Genomic DNA, 21019 nt, shown 5'->3' with positions numbered 1-21019 from the left:
GGAAAACTGTAAGCTTCGGGAACAGATAAATAGATGATGTACAAGCATATTTTTTAAGTCAAATGGAGGCTATTATACTTGAAATGTTTTTTGCAGCACGCAAGATCTTTTGAACATTGGGGAATATCACTCGGACATTGAAAGCTTGTAACCTCACTCGTTCCCAGTTCTTGTGTAATTGTTAGACGAGAGGGATTATGGGAAAGAGAATTCAACATGTCTTAGTAGATGATTAAGACTGGACACGAGTCACACTCAGAGTGATTTCACCAAACCACTGACAGTGCCTCTGTCCACCTGGGTAGCAGTAAATTAAATGCAGGGGTTGGAGGAGGGGGGGGACCCAGCGATGTTAGTCGTTAGCAGACTTGTTTTTCTTCTAAGAACATAATGAATTTCTGTCGATTTTGCTCACTTGAACAGACCAAGCGCCTTAACCCGCTTTGGCCTGGACCAAAGTGAGATTCCTGTCACTGCTCCATAAACAGCGCGAAAGTCATTCAGTACTAAAGATTTCAACGAATTAAAACATTTATCATGTAAAAGGCAACAACCTCCAGGCCTGTGTTCACACAAGTGGCGTGCGCTTTCTTTATTATGCATGAAAAACCAAAAGTACATCAAAAAATTGGGAAAAAATATTTACAAAATTAATACAAAATGAAAAAATTCAAGAGTTCTGAAGACAAAACTAATAATTTAGAAGTAAACTTACAAACCCTCGATATAACAAATTAATATCTGTCAACCCTTAACGGTATAACATGCACACTCAGGATCAATTGGCTGATGCTAAAACTAATTTGAAAATACAGATAGATAGAAAGATGTGTATCCTTATTTATTGGATATGTAGTTTTGCAAATGAGGAAACTGGCGAAGGACATGAATAAGCAGGAGTAAACATAACAATAGACGTTGTGGATCGGGAAAGCGTTAAAGCCGAAAAGAGACCGAAAGGTGGTCTGGGCACTTCATTGGAATATTCCATGTAAGTCTAGAAGGTATCTACAAGATTGTGTTTTTTTCTGTACGCTTCTTTACAATTGATTGTTTTTAAGCTTGCAACACTCTAAATCAACCACATTGCTTTGGTCTGTTTCCAAATGTCTGAAGAAGAGAAAAGAAACATCCATGTCCATGTCATATCGTAGCGGCTCTCTGCCTTTATCCCCGGGGGGGGGGGACTCTCATATAAAAAGGAGGGGGGTGGTCGTCGTACCTTTCAGGGGTTAAAAAAGTGGTTTTGGTACCTTTAGGGTGTTAAGCCTCATAAGGTCCACAGCAGGAGCTTTCGCTGTACCTGTTAGGGTACTGAGCTGAAAAAATATGACAGGACATATTTGTCAATCAACTGATTTTTTTCCGTGAAACAAGAAGTAAAAAGATAGAGTTTTTGTTTTCCAACGATGCGTTTTATCGTCATGTCATCACCACAGTTTACTTGTTATTTCCTGTAGGAACCGGTTTTTAATTTTGTCACATTTACACCGGGAATTCACAACTTATCACATTCAGTTTTAAATGTGTTTAATAGAATTGGTACCTCTAAGGGGTGAAAAAAACTCAAGCCACGCACATCCAACGGGATATTGGTTCTTTTCAAAATTTCCGATGAGCACCCCAGCCTTTTTAATATGGAAGTCCCCCCGTTCTCACGGACTTTCCACCAGCTTTCGGTGTGGTCATATACGCTTGAAACATTCAGGAAGCAAAGAAATAAGCAAATTCATACAGCAATAAAAAGAGACCCAGAAATTTTCGACTGCTACAAAGTTAAAACTATAATTCTGTAACAAAAACTTGCCAGATTTTTCGGTTTGTAAGAAAAAAAAATCCTTTTCCATTGATTCAGGCCTGCAAAGAATACACTTGTCAATGTCTTCTAGGTCCTTTCAATTTGACAGTTTAACACCCCAAATGAATACTACGTGAGCCATGAAAAATACATAACCCGTTTACTATACATATAGAACACGGTATTTACAAAGTGTACACGCTTCTAAATTATGACATGGTGTCAATTGGTTTGAAACGAACATTGTGACTGAAAGTACAAGGGCACCGGGGGGGGGGACTCCCATATAAAATGGACGGGGGGTGCTCGTCATACCTTTTAGAGGTTAAGAGAGGGGTTTTGGTACCTTTCAGGGTGTTAAGACTCGAAAGGTCCACGGCTGGAGCTTTCGCGGTACCTTTTAGGATATTGAGCCGAAAAAATATCACGGGAGATAATGTGTTAGGTAAGAATTGGTACCTCTTACGGGAGAAAAAACATTTCAAACCACGCCTACAAAACAGGATCTTAATAACTCTTACGGGTTCTTTTGAAAATTTCCGACGAGCACCCCCGTCCTTTTTATATGGGAGTTCCCCCCTCTCCCTCCCTCCCCCCCCCCCCACCGGAGTAAGGGCAACGTTAAGTTTCTAATCAATGCCTAATAGTCTAAGAAGACTCAGAGCACAATAAAATTCTACGACTTGAGTTTCGTATTTATAATAGTCCTTCTTTAGTCCCATCGGTAAGACACCAGGCAAATGAAATACAGTAAAACGTATTTTCGCAAACGTCGGATTCAAATAAACGTCGGGTCTACAAGGCCAAGTCTTCAATGGATCGTTTTCACAGTCACGCAATAAAAAAATAAATCGAAACCATATATTTGGAGAAAGCTATGAAATTATGATTTATAGAAGATATCTAAATAAGACACTTCTCCAAGTTTTAGGCCCGTGCGTTTCCCCAAACTTCAGATATTCGTCGAAATGTTTCGCAGATATTTACAGAGCCCAGTATGAAAACGCCATGTTGAGGTACCTCCGTGGTACACCAATATGGCGGCCGGAAAATAGTGTAAACATCTGGAACTTCCTTTGGCTATCTAGGCGACTGATTATCAGTACTGATCAAACAAGCATTTACAGAAGCACTTTTCCTAATGCTCTAACTTCTAAAAAGGCTCAAAATCATGAGATAAGTATATATTTTTCGACGAACTCGATCGTAGCCTTGTGTCACGCACCTCCATAACCCTGAAATTTAAAATGCTCTGGATTCCAAACGAATCACGTTATTGAGCTGTAAAATTGTAAGCAGATATAAATATGCCGCCTCTTATACCTGACGAGGATAAAAACTTTGGTGGCCGTTTAGTTTTGGATTTTAGAAAGTGATGACGTCATGTGAAAACGATCTATACACAACCGAAGTGTTTACTCAAAAAATTATATATCCTAATACTTAAACTGTGCCAAATTTAGTGAAATATTTTTTGTACTTTTACTCGATGCGACGGACTGCTAAATGATAATGATTTACCCACGTGGGCGAAGAAAGCAACCGAGAGTGCCTGGAACCGAGAAACCACGATTGCGATCAATTTATGTTTTCATCATAAAGCTTGATTTCATTTACGAGAATTCATGGATAGTCGCCTTCCCCCTGCGCCATTCATCTAGACATCTCTTTGTATTCTTACGTTTGTACTTCAGTCGTATGGACAGTCTGCTACATCAGTCATACAGGCTACATACGTCCAAGTAAGTGCATGCAGTACGCGTTAAAATAAGCGAATACATATTCCCTTAGTAGAGTTGAATAAAATGTATTTACAACATCCGACAGTGTCTCGCCAAATTTGTCCTAATTGCTTTGAAAATGTTGCGCTATGAAATGAACTGAAGGCAAGCACCAGCCTACATCTTAAGAGAGATTTTATAAAGAAAGAAAGTTGTCTGTTAAGCAGACGTTTGCTGAGAATCCAGAATTGACAAACAGACTACGAGCCTGGGTTTTCTAAGGGCGAATCATTGCCATAGAAAACGAGAGCAAATATAGAATATATTTTCCCTTTAAAGAGCAACGTGTCTAGGGCCTATATGCTGATAGTTCCACTTACGAATTGTAGTTTTTTAGGACATAAAAAATTTCCAAGGGAATCTATCAATCCATAGGCGCGAGTCTTAAACACGCTTTTGTCTTTATTCCTCACCACGAAATGTTCCTGTACTGGTAAACCTTAAACTGAAAACGTCAAGATATTAATTACTGAAATTTCAAATCGCTCTGGAGCGCTTGGAGATTTTGTTTTCCGCCAAGGTATCCTTCTTTGCATGAAATAATTTCGTAGGTGTAGAAACAATTTTAAATGAAAAATGTTAAATTACCAAAACGTGGAAAACAAGAAATAAAAACGAGCATTTCTCATCAAACTTAAATCTATTTGCATCCAATTGCCGTTTTATCGTACCGTTGTTTGTCGAAGTGTTCAGCAGAAGAATTTACTTCTGCGTGTTATTTTCCAAGAGAAATCTACATGGGAAAACCACTAAAACGACTCAAAATTCTTACTCTTTGGCGCCGCGCATACATGCATAGCTAGCTTAAGGTATTCAATGCCCGTCATTCTCTCTGATGAGCGCGCATCTCTACTAAACTTACGGAAATACTGCAAGACTCGTAAAACATACAAAGCGATCACAATAAAGGATACTAGCACCTAAGCGCTCGATAAAATAATTCCACGCACCGGAAACTGAAGTTATTAATTTCTAAATACCTATGCGAGAGCCTGATTAATAACGTTCGCTGCACATTCAGATGTGCCAAATTGTCCTCTGAAATGGTTGGTAAGAAACATTTTCATTGTTTTTAGGAAACACTTAGTAGTTGGTAACACCAAAAGATCCCAAAACTGTCTCGTTTGTTTGGATCCGCTACATGTAAGGTGATTTAATTTTAGTACAACCTGTTAAAGATACCTTAATTGCTTCGATCTTTTAAGCTATCGATAATCTTTTGCTGTCTACAACTAACGTTTTAAATTAGAAGCCTAATCCCAGCACGCATTAATAAATGAGAGAACCCCTAGCTTCTCTTCGTGTTAGGTTTCATGCTGGGATCAGATTAAAACGTCAACCATGTCTACCATTTACAAACTCTGGATTGTGTCCCCCTACTCAATGGATCTTACTCCAGCTGTTGGCGGGCAAGACGGTGGCGCACATCTTCAATCTGTTCTTTAGTTCTGTGTGAGGAGATCAAGCAAGACATCATTTCATTATAATTGTATAAACAAGCAGTAGTTTTGTTACTCATCAGCACTACACAGTGTATTTTTTTCTCTATGCTTTATCTTATCTATCTTTAACCACCAGCTCAATTTTGGACGTAATCCTAGCTTCAGATACTAAGCAAGTTCACAATGTTATGGTTCTGGAAAGCTCGATCAGCGACCACGACCTAGTCTACATTACATTAAAACTAAAGAAAGAGCGCTCTAAACCTGTATATATCACTACCAGAAGCTACAAGCATTACAAGGCCGACACATTTCATGATGATATTGCAAAAGCACCGTGGTCAATAGTTGATGTTTTTGATGAGGTCGAGGATAAGCTTCACGTATTCAATCTGCTTTTTTCTTCTATACTCGACGAACACGCTCCGATTAAAACCTTTAAAGTCCGCGGAAAGCCAAATCCATGTGTAACTGATAACATTCGTGCGCTGATGAAAACAAGAGACGATTGGCGCAAAGAAGCAAGAAAACGAAATGATCCTATGGCTTGGACGGCTTACAGAAACTTAAGACAGGAGGTTAAAAGAGAAATTAAAATTGCTGAACGAGAATTCTTCACAGAACAGATTCAAAGAAACCCAGGCAATACAAACAATATTTGGAAAGCAATCCGCCAAATAATTCCTAGAAAATCCAAATCCCAGCGAATCTTCAGCAAGGACAACAAAACTGTTGCAGATGAGTTTAATCGGTTTTTCGTTTCTGTTGGCCAGAGTTCCGTTGAAAAAATCCAGTCATTGGCTAATGAATGCAACATAACACTCAACCGAAATTATTTTGTCCCAAGACAATATCCTTCATGCGAGCAGTTTCATTCGAATACCGTAAGCAGTGGCGAGATTGAACGCATAATATCATCAATGCCATCAAACAAAGCCCCAGGGATCGACAAGATTTCTGTTCGTGTTTTGAAGGACTGCCTAAACCCGATTCTTCCAGTAATTACGTCTATTATCAACACTTCTATTGAAACATGCAAATTTCCTACAGCTTGGAAATTAGCTGAAGTGACACCTCTCCATAAAGGTGGAAACCACGAACTGGCAAATAACAACAGACCAATCTCTCTTCTACCAGTTTTATCAAAAGTGTGTGAAAAGGTCGTACATAATCAATTCACTTCTTACTTGCATTTAAACGACAGGTTAACAAAGACCCAAAGCGGCAACAAAAAATGGCACTCAACCGAAACATCTGTCATAGAAACAACCGACACTATTCTTAAAGCGATAGACCAGAAGATGTTGACTTCGGTAGTGTTCTTAGACATGAGTAAGGCATTCGACAGCGTCAACCACGAAACCCTAATTTTGAAGTTGCGAGATGTAGGCGCCTCAGACCCAGTTATCCAGTGGTTTGGTAGCTACCTTAATGATAGACGACAAGTGGTTCGAATCCATTCAACATTGTCAGAGCCCTTGCCCATAGTCTGTGGCGTTCCGCAGGGAAGTATACTGGGACCACTTTTATTTAGCATTTACACAAATGATCTTTCTTCAGCACCACAGAATTGCAGCGTCCAGAGCTATGTGGACGACACTAAGCTAGTTATATCCTTCAAAATGAAAGATACTGTAAACGCCTTTGCTGACTTAAGAGTTGATTTGCATAGAATAGGTCAATGGTGTTCCAACAACCATTTATTGTTGAACCCAAGCAAAACTAAACTCATGGTGTTTGGCAGCAGGCAAATGCATTCCAGACTGGACACTCCCAGCCTCACCTTCATGGGAAGAGAACTCGTACCGGAACACACCGCTAAAGATCTTGGGGTGATTTTGGACAAGAACCTGACCTATGACGAACACATTACCAAAACTGTCTCCTCCTGTATGTCTTGTCTCGGTCAAATAAGCCGCACAAAGCATGTTTTTGACAAATGCACCCTACTAACTATTATAAATACTTTAGTTTTTAGTAAACTTTTTTATTGTTCGAACGTGTGGGCGAATACATCAAAAAGTAATATAAATAAATTACAAGGTATTCAGAACTTTGCCGCTCGAATTGCGACCAGTACACACAAATATGATCACATCACACCAGTTTTAAAAGAGCTTAAATGGCTACCAGTCGCGACTCAGTTATATTTCAGGAGCGCTATCATGGCCTACAAATGTCTAACATCTCGCGTGCCGGAGTATCTGTCTTCCCAGTTCAGTAAGCGAGGAGAAATAAGCGGACGTGCCACAAGAAGTTCACAAATGCTGAACATTCCTCTTTTTAAGTCTGCCAGTGGTCAGAGAACGTTCTACTACAGAACAGTCAGTATCTGGAACTCCATGGATAGCTCTCTAAAAACTCTCGAGAAAGTATCTGCTTTTAAGTTTTATCTTAAACGTAAACTTATTAAGGATTTTATAGATTCCTAATTCTAGTTAATTAATCTTAATGAATCTTAGAGTTATTAAGTAGTTTTAAATTATTATTGTATTGTCTTTGAAAAGCCTCTAAAGGGAAAGTCAATAAAGTATGTATGTAAGTATGTATGTATGTATCTTCGTTGTCCTTGCCCGTTCACATACTCTTACAATGTAAAATGCCGTCAAGTAATCTTTCAAAACCTAAGGGTAAATGCGAATGTCTTCCTTTCATAATCAGCAAGTCCTTTCTCGTGATGTATGGCCAGTTTTATAGATTTTATGACTTGTGAACCAACAACCATATCAGGCAGAGCTTAGGGAAATGCTGTCGAAGTAAATATCAGCAGGAAATTATTTAAGTCCAATCTATAGAAACCGAGAACATACCCTCTAAATGTGCGTTATTATCCTGGTCAGGATTTATATATGACCCATTTTATGATCCAAGATCAATCGGGTCATGGTGCATCAAAGGAACCAATGAATCTTCTTTTGACAAGGATTCTTCGGTTCCTTTGATGTACAGTGATGATCTGAGTGATCCTGGATCATAAACACTGATTCAAATCTTCCCAAGGAACCCAGCCTTATTGTCTTAGCATAACCCAGTGACTGAGCAAGAATATCGATAGACTGCAAATGAATATACGAAATATCATATCTTTGAACTGCAGAGAAAGACATGAAGACATGATTGATCATCGCAGTTATACACACAACTTAAACAGTTGTGAAATTAAAGCCTGAAACAAATTCAGGCCTGAACGGGATTCGAACCCATGACCTCTGCGATACCGGTGCAGTGCTCTACCAACTGTGCTATCAAGCCAATTGGGAGCGGGTCACATTATGAGTTCGTAATGTACCCGTAGATGGTGAAGAATGCAAGGGAATATACGAAATATCATATATTTCAACTGCGGAGAAAAATATGAAGACATGATTGATCATCGCAGTAATACAAACAACTTAAGCAGTTGTGAAATTAAATTACGGGTATATTACGAACTCACAATGTGACCAGCTCCCAGTGGGCTTGATAGTTCTGTTGGTAGAGCACTGCACGGTACCGTAGAGGTCATGGGTTCGAATCCTGTTCAGGCTTTAATTTCGCAACTGCTTAAGTTGTGTGTATAACTGCAATGATCAATCATGTCTTAGTATCGATAGAACTGACATGTATAGCGACGCTTTCTGCCATAATTTGCAAAAAAAAAAAACGCAGGCTCTGTCGAGTGCTGTCTATCAATCAATCGTGATTGATAGACAATAAGTTTGCCAACGCTGGGCCTCTGAGTTAAGCTAAAACCGATGTTTAAGCAAGCCGATGCTACAATGAAAAACCCCAAAATACCGTTGAAGATCCCTGATGTTGTCATCCAGCACCTTCTCCTGGATGGTCTGAGACCTTTCAAGACATTCTTTCGCTTCCTGGAGTTCTCCTCTTTCTTTGTGCACCATACCAAGATCAAACAGAGACTTGGCCGTGTCACGATGATCCTTCAGCAACTCAAGTCGCATCCTCAGTGCTTCATCTGAATACTGCTTAGCGTTGTCGTATTGACCAAGAGCATAGTAGTTATTGGACAGATTGTTGAGGATGGTTGCCGTGAAGGGATGATCACCCAGCTGCTCCCTGTAAATTGGAAGGGTCTGTCGTTCTCTGACTAAAATGGCTTGCTGGTGGTCTCCTTCGAGCGATAAGGCCACTACCAAAATAATTTACAAGAAAATGTTATTATTCCTCTGTCTTGATGCCTTATAGTTAAGTACAAGGAACACTAATAAAAAATAGGCCCTTTGCACGATCCGGTCACATGGTACAAAATCACACATGCTGGTGAGCAAGTTCCGCAGTGGGACTTCCAAAACAAAGGCAGGTCCAGGTGGACTGGTACGAGTGGCATTGTTTTGGAAGTCCCACTGTGCAACTTGCTCACCAGCATGAGTGATTTTGTACCACGTGACCGGATCGTGCAAAGGGCCTATTAAACTCTACATAAGACTCCATTACCAGCCGCTGTTCGGGAAAGGATGGGAAGATCCGCTAGGATCGGACTGTGCGAGGCAAGAGCGTCCAATTGTTAGTGGGTTAGAATCCCAATCCGACTGGTCGTGGCCAGACTCTTGGCTGGTATCATTGTGTTGTGTTGATGAACAAGACTATTTTACTGTCGCAAGGCCTCGCTGAAACCGAGTATACATATACAATAAACATGACACGTACCTGCCATATCGTTGTATGTTGCCGCAAGCATGACGATGTCCTCGTCCCGATGTCGTTGTCTAATGTCGATTGCCTGCTGGATCTTCTCTTTCCCTTCAAGGAATTGGCCTTCTTTTGCGAGACATCGACCAAGTTTGGAGAGACATTGAGCCCGGCTATTTCTAGTGCTGATGTCCAAGTCGTCCAAGTCCAGACTGCTCTGAATTCTGTCTCCTTCCACCAAATATTCCTTGGCTCGTTCCGCGGCTACATCACACAGACCTGGTGAACACGAGCAGTGGAACACTTGTTTGATTCCCAGGGAGGTGAGGCACTTACTCAATCTCTTTTGATCTCTCATTTCTTCAGACTTCTTTCTCAACAATTTGAAAACAGATTCATATTTCTCCTTTCCAATCATCTTTGCCAGAAGCTCCCCGACGCTGTTGAAGACATCGATGCACTTTCCAATTTGTACTACAGTCATTTTGCCGTTGTCACACCACTCAGTAAGTTGCATGATGTTTTCTTCCTCTCGTCGGAAAGCTGTGATTGCGTCTGAAACGTTCTTGCTCAGGAACAGTCTGAATGTGTCTGCCAGGAAGGTAAAGAAGTGATCGATGAACACATTCCGCGCATTGACAAAGACTTCACGAAACTGATCTAATGCCTTTTCTTTGCAGTAATCGCGAATGACTCTGAGAAAAGTATACAAACAATCACGCCCAACGATGTTCTGTTCCAGAAGAGATCGCTTTGCCAGTTGTAATGCATTTTTTGTCAGCTGATGTTCGCTCAGCATCGGCGAACGAAATATTTGTTCAGCTCTAGACAGAGTAAAACGCCCTCTAACAAGTGCCAATGTTATAAGGGTGTTCTGTTCTTGTTCAGAAAGTCTGCCAAAGCAAATGTCGAGGCAAACACCGATCTTTTCTTCCATTGGGACTGCCTGAATCTTTCTCAAGAACTCAAACGTATCTTGTGGCAACGAGCAGTTCATAAGTTCCACGAGACTAAGCAGGTCGTGGTGTGACAAGGCTAAAGTGTAGAGAACGAGTGGAATGCCGCTACAAATCTCTGATAGCTGGTACGCCCATTGTGGGTCTTGCACCCTATCTCTACAAACTTTTTGCAGAAGCTGAAATGATTCTTCTGGTTTAAAGCAATCCAGATGAACCTCTTCCTGCCCTAGGCTCGGGAACGCAACTCTCTCTGAAGAGGTGACCAGTAACTTGACTTTTCCTGAGATCATCACAATTTCAGTGATGATTTTCATGATCGTCGATTCTTCGCATGCTGGGTTTTGTACCACTGCTCCTTCATGGGGAGTTTCTTGCCCAACGTCGCCCAGATGTAGCAGAAATTCGAAGTTGTCCAGCAACAACACCGTGTAGCAATCTTGGCTTTTCAGACGATTTTTTAGCTCCGATATCGGGTTGTCGACGGGGTAATGGTAAACTTGTTGAAGAGCCTTTTCTGCGAAATCGTCCAGAGAATTAATATATCTGCAGTTGATATAAACAACCACGGTACGACTGTCGGAGTTCAATCTGTCGTTTGCCACCTTGATAGCCGTGGTTGTTTTACCCACACCAATAACGCCATGGACGAGAACACATCTGCAATCGTGTTTTGGACAAAGGTGACTGCTAATGGCATTGCATTCCTGGACACGACTGACAAAATGCGGTATTGTCTGAGGGAGATGGGAAAGATATCTGAAGGCTCCTGTGAAACAATTGTTATTTCGTTAGTCGACAACTTGTGTATATAAAATTCCCTCTACAAGGACGGGTCAGATAGATATCGCTAATGAAAGTGCTTTCCTAAAAGCATCAAGCTAAAAGACTGCAAAGCACCTAATAAGAACGAGAATCTGACAACAAATGAATATGGTTGTTCCCAGAACACTAACCATCAACCTTGTAAAGTATAATCATTGATAAAGTGGACGATGTCTGGCTGCATTCAGCGTAATCAGCTTCAGAGCTTTTATAACTTTATCAACTCTGAATTTATCCAAGTTTTGTTAACGTTCTGTATAAGCTCGTTTATTTGTTCTTTTGGTTCTGTCTATATGTTTTAATCAATTGAATTGAAATTATGCGTTGGTCGGCAGTAGGGAACTGTTCATTCTACAATTCTCCTGATGTTTTTTTCTTGACATTTGCCCCTCCCCCCCCCCCTTGGGGAGAGAGGTGAAGAAAAGATTGTAAGACTGATGAGCAACTATGATTTACAGATTGATCAGACTGAAATAGGAATATGTTCAAAAATCTAGACAACTTTGAACTGTTTGTGCTCTCAACGTTAAAGAAGAAACATTTCCTACTTCATTGTCTAAACTATTACTCAATTAAAGACGACTCAGTTTTAGTAAAGAAAAAAATAGAATCCTGAATTTCAAGCAAATACCAGTTACAACAGTTGCAACATGCACTAATTATACAATCACTGTGCGCCACTGATAATTAAAAGGTTTTTAGAATTTAATATTTAGTTTTTAGTCTTTTAGGATTCTTGTTTAGCTGAATGATTGTATTGCACTGCGGATTTGATCATATACAAAAAGTCACGGCACTACAAACTTTACTCACGGCAAGACAATTTTATCTGACGGCAAAACAAAATTAACTCACTGCAGAACACCATTAATTCACAGCCAAACAAAATTAAGTCACTGCAGAACACCACTAATTCAAGGCAAAACAAAGTTGACTCGAGGCAAAAACAAAGTTTACTCACGGCAAAACGAAGAGTTGGGCAGCAGTTGGTCAGCGGTTGTTAATAATAATAACTTTGTTTACGTATCAATGAGATTTAGCATTACTGCTAATAGGGCACTCCTAAAAGGAGTTACAATTAGCAGGACTATGTGCAAATTAAATTTGCATTTGAAATGGTACGTCGTGTAACAGTAACACACTGCTCGCTCGGAAACCGCCGTTTTTAGTGCAGTGTTCCTTGTCTCGAGCTCATGATGTTTTGCAGCGCTTGTGGTTCAATAGTCGATCAAAATGACAACTTTTGCAAAGGCTGTGGTAAAGGTACGTTTTTAATCTAAAGTATTCGTACCGAGCAGCTTGTCCGACTTCTTACGTGCGGTGTCTATCGTTATTCGGAACTAAAAGAGATGCAAATACGATTACTTTACATTGAGAAACGTACCTTTACCACAGTCTTTGCAAAAGTTGGCATTTTGATCGACTAACTAGCCGCAAGCGCTGCAAAACATCATATGCTCGAGATAAAGGAGACTGCACTATTAAATAAACGGCACGCAATGCATGCAGAAGCGATGACGTTTCTTTTTGCCGACACTTGCAAAATTAGGATGTATTTGTATAGGGTATTTGAAAACGGAATTTGAGTTCATTTATCGACAGGGGTGTGAGAACAATTGTCACAAGTTAAGAAATGAATAATTGAAAAAAAAAACGATCAGAAGCCTCTTCTGCAGTCTACAATTTTTCCTTAGGAGGAACGTGCGATACAGCGTCTGCCTAGGATGCTAAGGGATGTGTGGATGAAAATAGGTTCAGATTAACAAAATATTTGTTTTTGAACCGTTTCTGCTTTTAGGCTTGCATTACGGCTGTTTTGGTTATGGCAAGAGAATTTACAAGCATTTAGTTCATGAGGGTGCAGGCCAAATCAACTACCATCTCAAACAAAATAAACCTACAACGCATGACTCCCACAAAATGTAACTTGTCCATTGTGCCTGCATTTTCAGAGGTCAAGTAAGTGTTCTCCAATATACTGTTGCAGGGGTAACCATGATAACCAGGCTGTTTTTAGCACTTTTTTTTGTCTCGATTCACGCAACTCGCTTACGTTTAAAATAAATTGGCAACAAATAACAGGCTTAATACATTGAAGTGACGGGTTTCAGTCACGCGGAAAAATCTAAAGATGACAATGAGTGGTTAAAAACTAACCCCTAAAGCGCATTTTCTGCGAATAAGCAAACAGGTATAATTCACAAAAACTAATTGTTAGGTCTATGATCAATATCTCACTGTATATATACAACATAGGGCATCCAGTTCAAATTGCATTCCGCAATGCTACCGAAAGCGTAACGCTTGCATTGTGTTTACTTTGAGAAGTTTTGAACAGCATGACCTGTTCATTCTCAAGAATTTCACGCAAAACAATGTTGAGCGTAAGGTCAACGAATTTGTCAAGGTACATAAGATGGAGCTTAAGTTAAAGGCACTCCGCGGATCCTCCAAACTGCAAAGGTCGGCCGCAAAGGACAAGTTTCTCACTCCCCGAAACCAAAGATGGCAAATTTTTGGTGTGTCCTATTCACCAGCTCCCAGAGTGCATTTCGCTTCCACCTAGGGATAAATCGTGTGCGACACATTTATCCAGAGGAATGCTGCATGCCAGCTATAAGCGATGACGATGACGTCATCGCTTAAAAATGGCGGTTTCCGAGCGAGTAGTGTTACTGTTTCACGACGTACCATTTCAAATGCAAATAACAACCGCTGACAAACGCTGACCAACTCGTTTTCTTTGTTTTGACGTGAGTGTCCCCGTTCGCTCGCCGTGAGTAAACTTTGTTTTTGCCGCGGGATAACTTTGTTTTGCCGTGAATTAATGGTGTTCTGCCGTGAGTTAATTTTGTTTGGCCGTGAATTACTGGTATTCTGCCGTGAGTTCATTTTGTTTTGCCGTGAATTAAAGGTGTTCTGCCGTGAGTTAATTTTGTTTTGCTGTCAGATAACATTGTCTTGCCGTAGTTTGTAGTGCCGTGACTTTTTGTTTTGCCGTCACAGTTGTGGGCCACCGTAGGTTTTGGTTTTACTTCTGATTGGATGACAAAATGTTCGCATGTTTACGATTACACCCAATTCAAAATACGTTATGTTTCTGCAATGTTGGAAAAATTTATTTCAATAGAAATAACGCTTCTCTTTGTTGCTGTCGTTGTTCTTGTTCTTGTTCTTGTTTTTGTTTTTGATGTTGAGTCTTTCATAAAAATATAAAAGTTCAAATTACCTGCAAAAGATTCTTGTGTTGAACGTCTGGCACCCTCATGCTGATCTAGTAGGGAACAACAGTCGCCAATATCAATGACCCAGTCATGGCCAAGCTGTTTGCTTACCATTCTCTCCCATCAACTCACTTTCCCATCCCGTCATTCCCTTATCAGTTTTCCATTCTCAAACTTCATCTCCATTACTATCGGCGGGACTTAACCTAAAATTCTGTAAAGAATTCGAAGTTTTGTTTGTATCGGAATTTGAATTCTTCAGGTATTGAAGTTTTATTTTGAGAATTTCTGTTATTGTAAGTTCAAAGCTCGTTTTCTCAAAACGAGCTATTTAGAAATTTTGAGAAGATTTGTCCAATTGAGCTGAAATTTTCAGGATTTGGTATTCTGAGTAAGTTTTGTGTTTTACGCAGAGAACAATTCCATCCAGTGCATCTTCTAGAAGTTATGCTTTGAAACGCGTGCTGAATTTTCCATATCAGATTTCACTAGTCACCATTTTATGCGTGAGTGAGTGAGAGCGTTTTTAACTTTTCGAAAATCTCCCCCAAAACAGCAAGCTGTTTGTCTTCTTTTAAAAAATGTAAAAATTATTCCTTTTGATCAGTTCTTGTGAGAGTTATCTTCTCTCAAGTAAGCCCTGACATTCCCCAGCGGGTAGCAGATTTAATCAGCCGGTGTCAGGTTACAATACAGTTCTGAGGTACAAAAATATTTTTTCATAATCTTTGGCCTTCAAGCTTTCTAAAAATGTATGCTTTACCACGGTTTGGAATTAAATCTTAGCCACGAAGAAAGTTTAAAAAAACAAAGTGGTGTGTTTTTAGGTTATAAAGTCCCGCCCTAAAAAGTTCAAATTACCTGGATTAGTTTCCTGTTTTATTGGTGAAGTTGCGGAGCCCGTATGTTAATCTGGCCGAGGAACATGAAGCACTTGTTAAGGACAGTGCCTACAAAATACATAGGTCTTTCCCCAGATTTAACTGAAGACCATGAGGAAAATGTAGATCTTACTTAGCAAGGGCTACTAGAATCCAAAATATGGAGGGTAACCACGCATTTTTCAAAGATGATTAGCTTTGAATCAAGAACAAAAATGCTTATCTCAGCATTTTCTCTTACAAGGGCGAAAAGATATTTCTTCACAGATGTTCATAAAGTTCGTCCTTCAACACACAAAACAAATGATCACAAAAAAACCACTGTTCAGTGGCTCAGCTACGCAGACTTTGGCACGAAATAATTTCTAGTACTTGAAAAGGCTTGCAAATGTACACCAAGAGAGACTGAATGAAAGCGAAAAGCAGTGTCCAGAAACCAGCACAATTTTTTTCAGAAAGTGAAGACAGATTTTCGGAATAGAATTAAGCTTAGCACTGTAGTAAGGTTTATTGCCTTAAGTTCGGGGCTCGTCCTTTTTATACTTCAGTCGACAAAGCATATTATTTTCACCATGTTCACTGCAACGATTTTACACCGAATCTTCCCATAAAAACTAAAAGAAATATATAAGGTTCAAAAGGCTCTTAAAAGTGTCGAATATTCGCTGGTAATCTAAACGTCTCGGGCTTAGCCCTTCTTCTTGATGAGTTTTTAGCTCATTCCTACATAATTAGAAGGAGACTGGGCAAGGAATATCTTGATTGCTTTTCAAAACGCCGCGCCACAAATTTTCCCGCCTTTTCATACCATCACTTCGCTTAATTAAATCACGCTGAAATGTCCTGATTGTCCAGTTGATTGAAGAATTAAATAAAACAATCATGCCATCTAACACCTCGTATCCAACGAAGGCTCATTAAATTTCCTCTATAATCTACTTCCGTAAAACTAGCTTTCGTAGTTAAATAGTCACGAATAGACTCTACCACATAAATGCCATTAAGTAAATGGGACCAAGAAAGAAAAGTTCAAAATACCTCTTTATCTTGAAGGAATTGGAATATGACTTACCGTTTTCAGCCATTGCGTCAACAAGTCAACCAGGTCTTCCTTAACTAAAGAAGATAAAAATAGACTATAGCCTCCAATGCATTTGTAATCACGCTTGCAATTTATAAACGTAGGAAGAAATTCCGAACTTTCTCCAATGATTTTCGTCAGACTGCATCAGTTGTGTGTAATGTAATCAATGGCGGCATTTTATAACCTTCTGAGATCTCAACTTTTGCTCCAACGCTATGGGTGCCGGTTAGTTATTACAATGGCTGGTGAATCCTCTGTAGGAAAAAAGATGGCGGCTGTACATTTTACCACAACATCATGCGAGCCTAACACAGCCTGTAAAGTACAAGGTAAGCCACATTTTTGCAGTATTTCTCCCTGTGCTATCGACATTATGTACACTGGGTTTGAAGGTTTTGGAACGTTTCTGTACGTTTTTATGAGCGTTTTTTAAGTTTCCGTGTGCTAAGAATTATGGGTAAATGTACTAAACGCCATCTTTTTTCCTACGGCGGATTGCTACGTTAATTCTCTAGTAAATTTTTATCGTCTTAGCTTTGTTTGGGTTTTTCCCTCGCAAATCTGCTTCTCAAATCAGCGAAAACATTTTATTGAAGTCCTTATCTATGAAGGCAACCACGACCGTTTGCAAAAAGTTCATGCCCTCGGGCAAAGATATCTCGCTAGTTTCACACTAAACAGGAATCTTTACATCACATTGAACAAAAATAAAAGAACAGTAGATGTGCATTTTCCCTTGAAACGTACTGTTGCCTGAACCGAGTTGATCTCTTAATTATTTCACTCTAATGGATTACTCTTGTATAAGCCTTCATGTTTCGTCTACAAATCTTCGATCGCGTCAAGACAAAACGTAATAAAATCTTGAGTTGTCTGACCTGTCACTTGACACTTGAAAAGAAGGCCATATAAATAATCTTAACTCTTTCAAGCCAAAGGGATATTTTTGACCCGAAGTCTATATAAACCTATCGTAACCATGCAACAAGCTCTAACTAGTTCGCCATTTTAGAAACTGCATTCATCACTAATTATGGCACATTTGGGTTGTTGCAAACATTAAACAAATACATAAAAAGTGCACAAGGCCTGCAAAAAAGACTCTTCACTCACAGAAGTGATCGCCGGTCTGCAATTAGACTTCTGGCCGGCGAATAGACGTCCATAGTTCACCTAATTCCAGGTCTCGTTAAATAAAGATAATGTACGCGATTTCTCTTCCTTTTGAGAATAGCTTCCGTCGACACTAGCTTAATTACCGAGCAGTAGGATAGCTTGGCTATTATAAATTGACCAGCAACTGAAAGTCGATCCTGATACAAGTGTGCAAGACAGAGGAGGAATTAGATTGTTATTCGAACCTAATATCATCGATTCGGTGAAGTTGCAAACGTGAAGCAGGTTTCAAGAAACTCACAACTTAAATGTCTCAGCCATTCACGGTCTCGCCCTTACCTTTTTGTCAGTGCAACCCACGGCCTTGTAACTAAACGAATGATTCAAAATAGAGGTGATAAACAGTCCTCGTTGTTAATTCCCTGCCTGAATTAATTAACCGTTCACTGGTCTTCTACACACCCAAAAGAATGTCTGAGTACATCTAACACCATATCTTCATATTAGAGATCCGATTGGTTGATATATTAATCTCTGTAGTCGTTTTATCGGAGAGCAGTGTCAAATATAATTATGTAACCTTGTCACAAAATATAAGTGAAACTTCAAAGTTGAATAGAGGCCTTAGGCCTGGTTTGAACGTCGCATTTTACATGCACCGAATCTAATTGCCGAATTAAGTGCCTGTAAAATACAACGTTTAAACCGGGCCTCGAGAGGGTTATACCTAAATAATATTTCGGTCCAGTATCTTCTCCAGCTATTTTAATATGCTTTGCCTGAGGTCATTTCAAGCAGACAATAGTGCCAGACGTTACTTACGGAAAGAAGACAGAGAGAGCCGATTATGTTGACGAAAATGACTGTGCTTGAAAGAACAAAGTATGAAGTAAAAACATTGAACGTTTTCCTTTGAAACTCACCCAGAACTAATGGATTGCTCTTATGTATGCCACGTTCCGTCTTCAGATCTTCAGGCTAGGAAAAATTGTGATAGAATCTCGAGTTGTATGAACTGTCACTTGACACTGAAAGAAGGCCAAAGTTGTAAGATGCCAGGGATATTATTAACTAGAAGTCTAAAGCCTTTGTAACGTTACCATTCAACTAGTCCGCCGTTTTGGAAAGCGCAACACTATTTATGGCATAGCGTGCCGACGTTGCAAACATTGAACAAATCGAAAGAAGAAAACAAGGCTTGCAAAAATGACTTGTCACTCACAGAAGTGACTGCAATTACACCTTTGTTTCCGTCGGTAATTACGAGGTATTGTTAAACTTTAAATCTCTGTCAAAGTCTTACATGGTCTAATGCTGGTGTGCTCGATCTCTCTTCCCTCAGAAAATCGCTATCGTTAACAATAGGAGATCGCTTGCTGTCGAAAGTCACTAAGTGAATAAATCTAATCATAAAATTCTGCACAAGACAGAGGCGGAAGTATACTAAACAGTCCTCTTCGAATCCAGCATTGTTTCACTGAAGCTGCAAAACCTCTGGGAACTTCAAGTTTATCGTACCTTCTCACCTTTTTCTCAGAGCAACCGGCGCTTTCGTAGCGAACGGAATAACTCGAAAGGTATATAAAAACATTCCTCCTAACTGTTTGTCTCATTAAACTATCAGGTCGCGCATAACTTACTTAATGAGTAAACCCCGCAGAATATGACACTTTTGATTGGCTGATTTATCACCTCTCTAGTGACGCACGTTTATTACACTTATGTAACCATGGCACCCTCCTAATCCCCAGTGCTACCCATTTAAAATAGAAATGGAGGCTCTAAGGACGAGAATTGGCACCCCAAAATACAAGAGGCAAGCTAGGTGCGAGATTGTTCCTAAATAATTACTGATTTTGTCAAATATTTCTCCAGTTAGTGGACTTCCTTACGAACGCCATTTAAAAGCCAAAGCAAACTGACAAAACTTTCGACATAAACACAAATTTGGTTCCCCCAATGAGGTACCTTAAAGCAAGAAAAAAAAATCTGTTATACTGTGTTGATATTTTAGATCTATCTGGCAAAACCTATTTCTAATAAAAATTCTTTATTATTCTTTATCTGCCTGAGGAATCTGAAAACGCAGCTTTATTTCCACGGTTATGCTTACCGTCCACACTAATCCATTTTCGTGTGGACAGAGAACATTTTGAAAACGGAGCTTTTTGAAAACGATGACTTCGCGATAATCATGTGATTTCACTGACCGAGGTTTCCTCAAACACAAATCCAAAATGACCAGTGATTGACCGTTGCGTTTTTAACTTCCTCCGGCGTAGCGTGGACGGAAAACATTCAGAGTGAAACCTCCGTTTTCAAGTTCCTCATGCGTAGTGTGGACAGGTTTCGGGGGAGACATGTTCCCCCTGCAGTCTCACTTCGGGATTCTCGCATTCACAATATATGTCAGTCTGTTTTTAAATAGTTTACAACCATTTTCAGTTTGTTTTGATCGTTCAAATAACGGTCATCATCAATTGTGAGGTCGTTAAAAGTTGTGATTTGAATCACAAAGTTGTCTTTTAAGAGGCAGCCCTCTTCCCATGTACTTCTGGAACCGAATACGTTTGCTCTTCCGGGTTCATCCCATTTAGAAGGCTGACTGCAAAGACAAGCGCACGAAGTCCGCAGTCTACACTATTATGCTGCTATCTGAACTCCCTTGGTATCCACTTCTAGTTCAGACTTATCCACGTGACGTGTTTATGAGTATTCATCCACGTGACGTGTTCGAGTTTATCGACTCATCCACGTGACGTGTTTATGACGTGTTTACTCCGTCTCGGTCCATACAAACACGGAAAAAAAAAAGGAACGAGGCCAATATCCAGCCATCTTGACTGGACACGCTTGGTATATAACCCATATTTAACATATATCCAACGTAATAATTGACGTGGTTTAAGGTATAGCCAGGGTATTGGTAAAGCAGAGATAAGATTTAGCCGTTTTTAGAACCCAACCCCCGTTGTCTTCACGTAAAGGAAACTCGCATTTACAGCTCGTGTTTATGGACAAGCCGAACAGGTTTTGTGATATCATGGATTGTAGGAAGTGCTGTGGTGTAAAAAATTAATGTCTGTTGCATAGAGTAACTGGTCTCCTCCCGGAAGGAAAGCTAGTCCATCGTGTGTTACTTTCCTATACCCGCCTTACAGTTACTTACCCCGGTCAACCCCACCCCCGACCCAACACTCCAGAGGCACTGTGAGAGTGAAAGACCACAAAGCATCAGGGGGTCATCTCCTAAGCAAGTTCTCCCAAAACAACTGACAAA

General features: G+C 39.9%; 1 protein-coding gene and 1 long non-coding RNA gene across 4 annotated transcripts in view; both read right to left on the bottom strand.

The window, feature by feature from the left end:
- LOC145482252 (uncharacterized) overlaps positions 1-19374 on the bottom strand; it is a 74180-nt gene extending 54806 nt beyond the window's left edge. For 2 of the 3 annotated variants that reach the window (XR_014048739.1, XR_014048740.1), the window contains exon 1: positions 18079-18976. This is a non-coding gene — a long non-coding RNA (uncharacterized LOC145482252). Of the gene's footprint in view, positions 1-18078; positions 18977-19265 lie in introns of those variants that run through there. The other variant, XR_014048742.1, reaches the window with a different exon arrangement.
- LOC145481317 (uncharacterized) lies at positions 4561-15147 on the bottom strand. Its single transcript, XM_081459787.1, has 4 exons — positions 14664-15147; positions 9672-11378; positions 8799-9153; positions 4561-5027 (listed from the first exon to the last, which is right to left on the bottom strand). Exons 1-4 carry the CDS (start codon positions 14770-14772, stop codon positions 4970-4972), a joined length of 2229 nt encoding a protein of 742 aa, XP_081315913.1. The 5' UTR covers positions 14773-15147; the 3' UTR covers positions 4561-4969.
- Positions 19375-21019: the final 1645 nt, after the last annotated feature.

The sequence above is a fragment of the Orbicella franksi genome, chromosome 1, assembly GCF_964199315.1.
Source record: "Orbicella franksi chromosome 1, jaOrbFran1.1, whole genome shotgun sequence".
In the NCBI taxonomy this organism is placed as follows: Eukaryota; Metazoa; Cnidaria; class Anthozoa; order Scleractinia; family Merulinidae; genus Orbicella; species Orbicella franksi.
The sequence above is the reverse complement of the archived record's forward strand: the minus strand, read 5'-3'. Positions and strand labels throughout refer to the sequence as shown.

Coding starts and splice junctions, on each gene's coding strand:
- LOC145481317 (XM_081459787.1), bottom strand. CDS start 14,772: ATGGTAAGCAAACAGCTTGGCCATGACTGGGTCATTGATATTGGCGAC. Junction 11,379..14,663: donor AACACAAGAATCTTTTGCAG/GTAATTTGAACT, acceptor ATTGTTTCACAG/GAGCCTTCAGATATCTTTCC. Junction 9,154..9,671: donor AACATACAACGATATGGCAG/GTACGTGTCATG, acceptor TTATTTTGGTAG/TGGCCTTATCGCTCGAAGGA.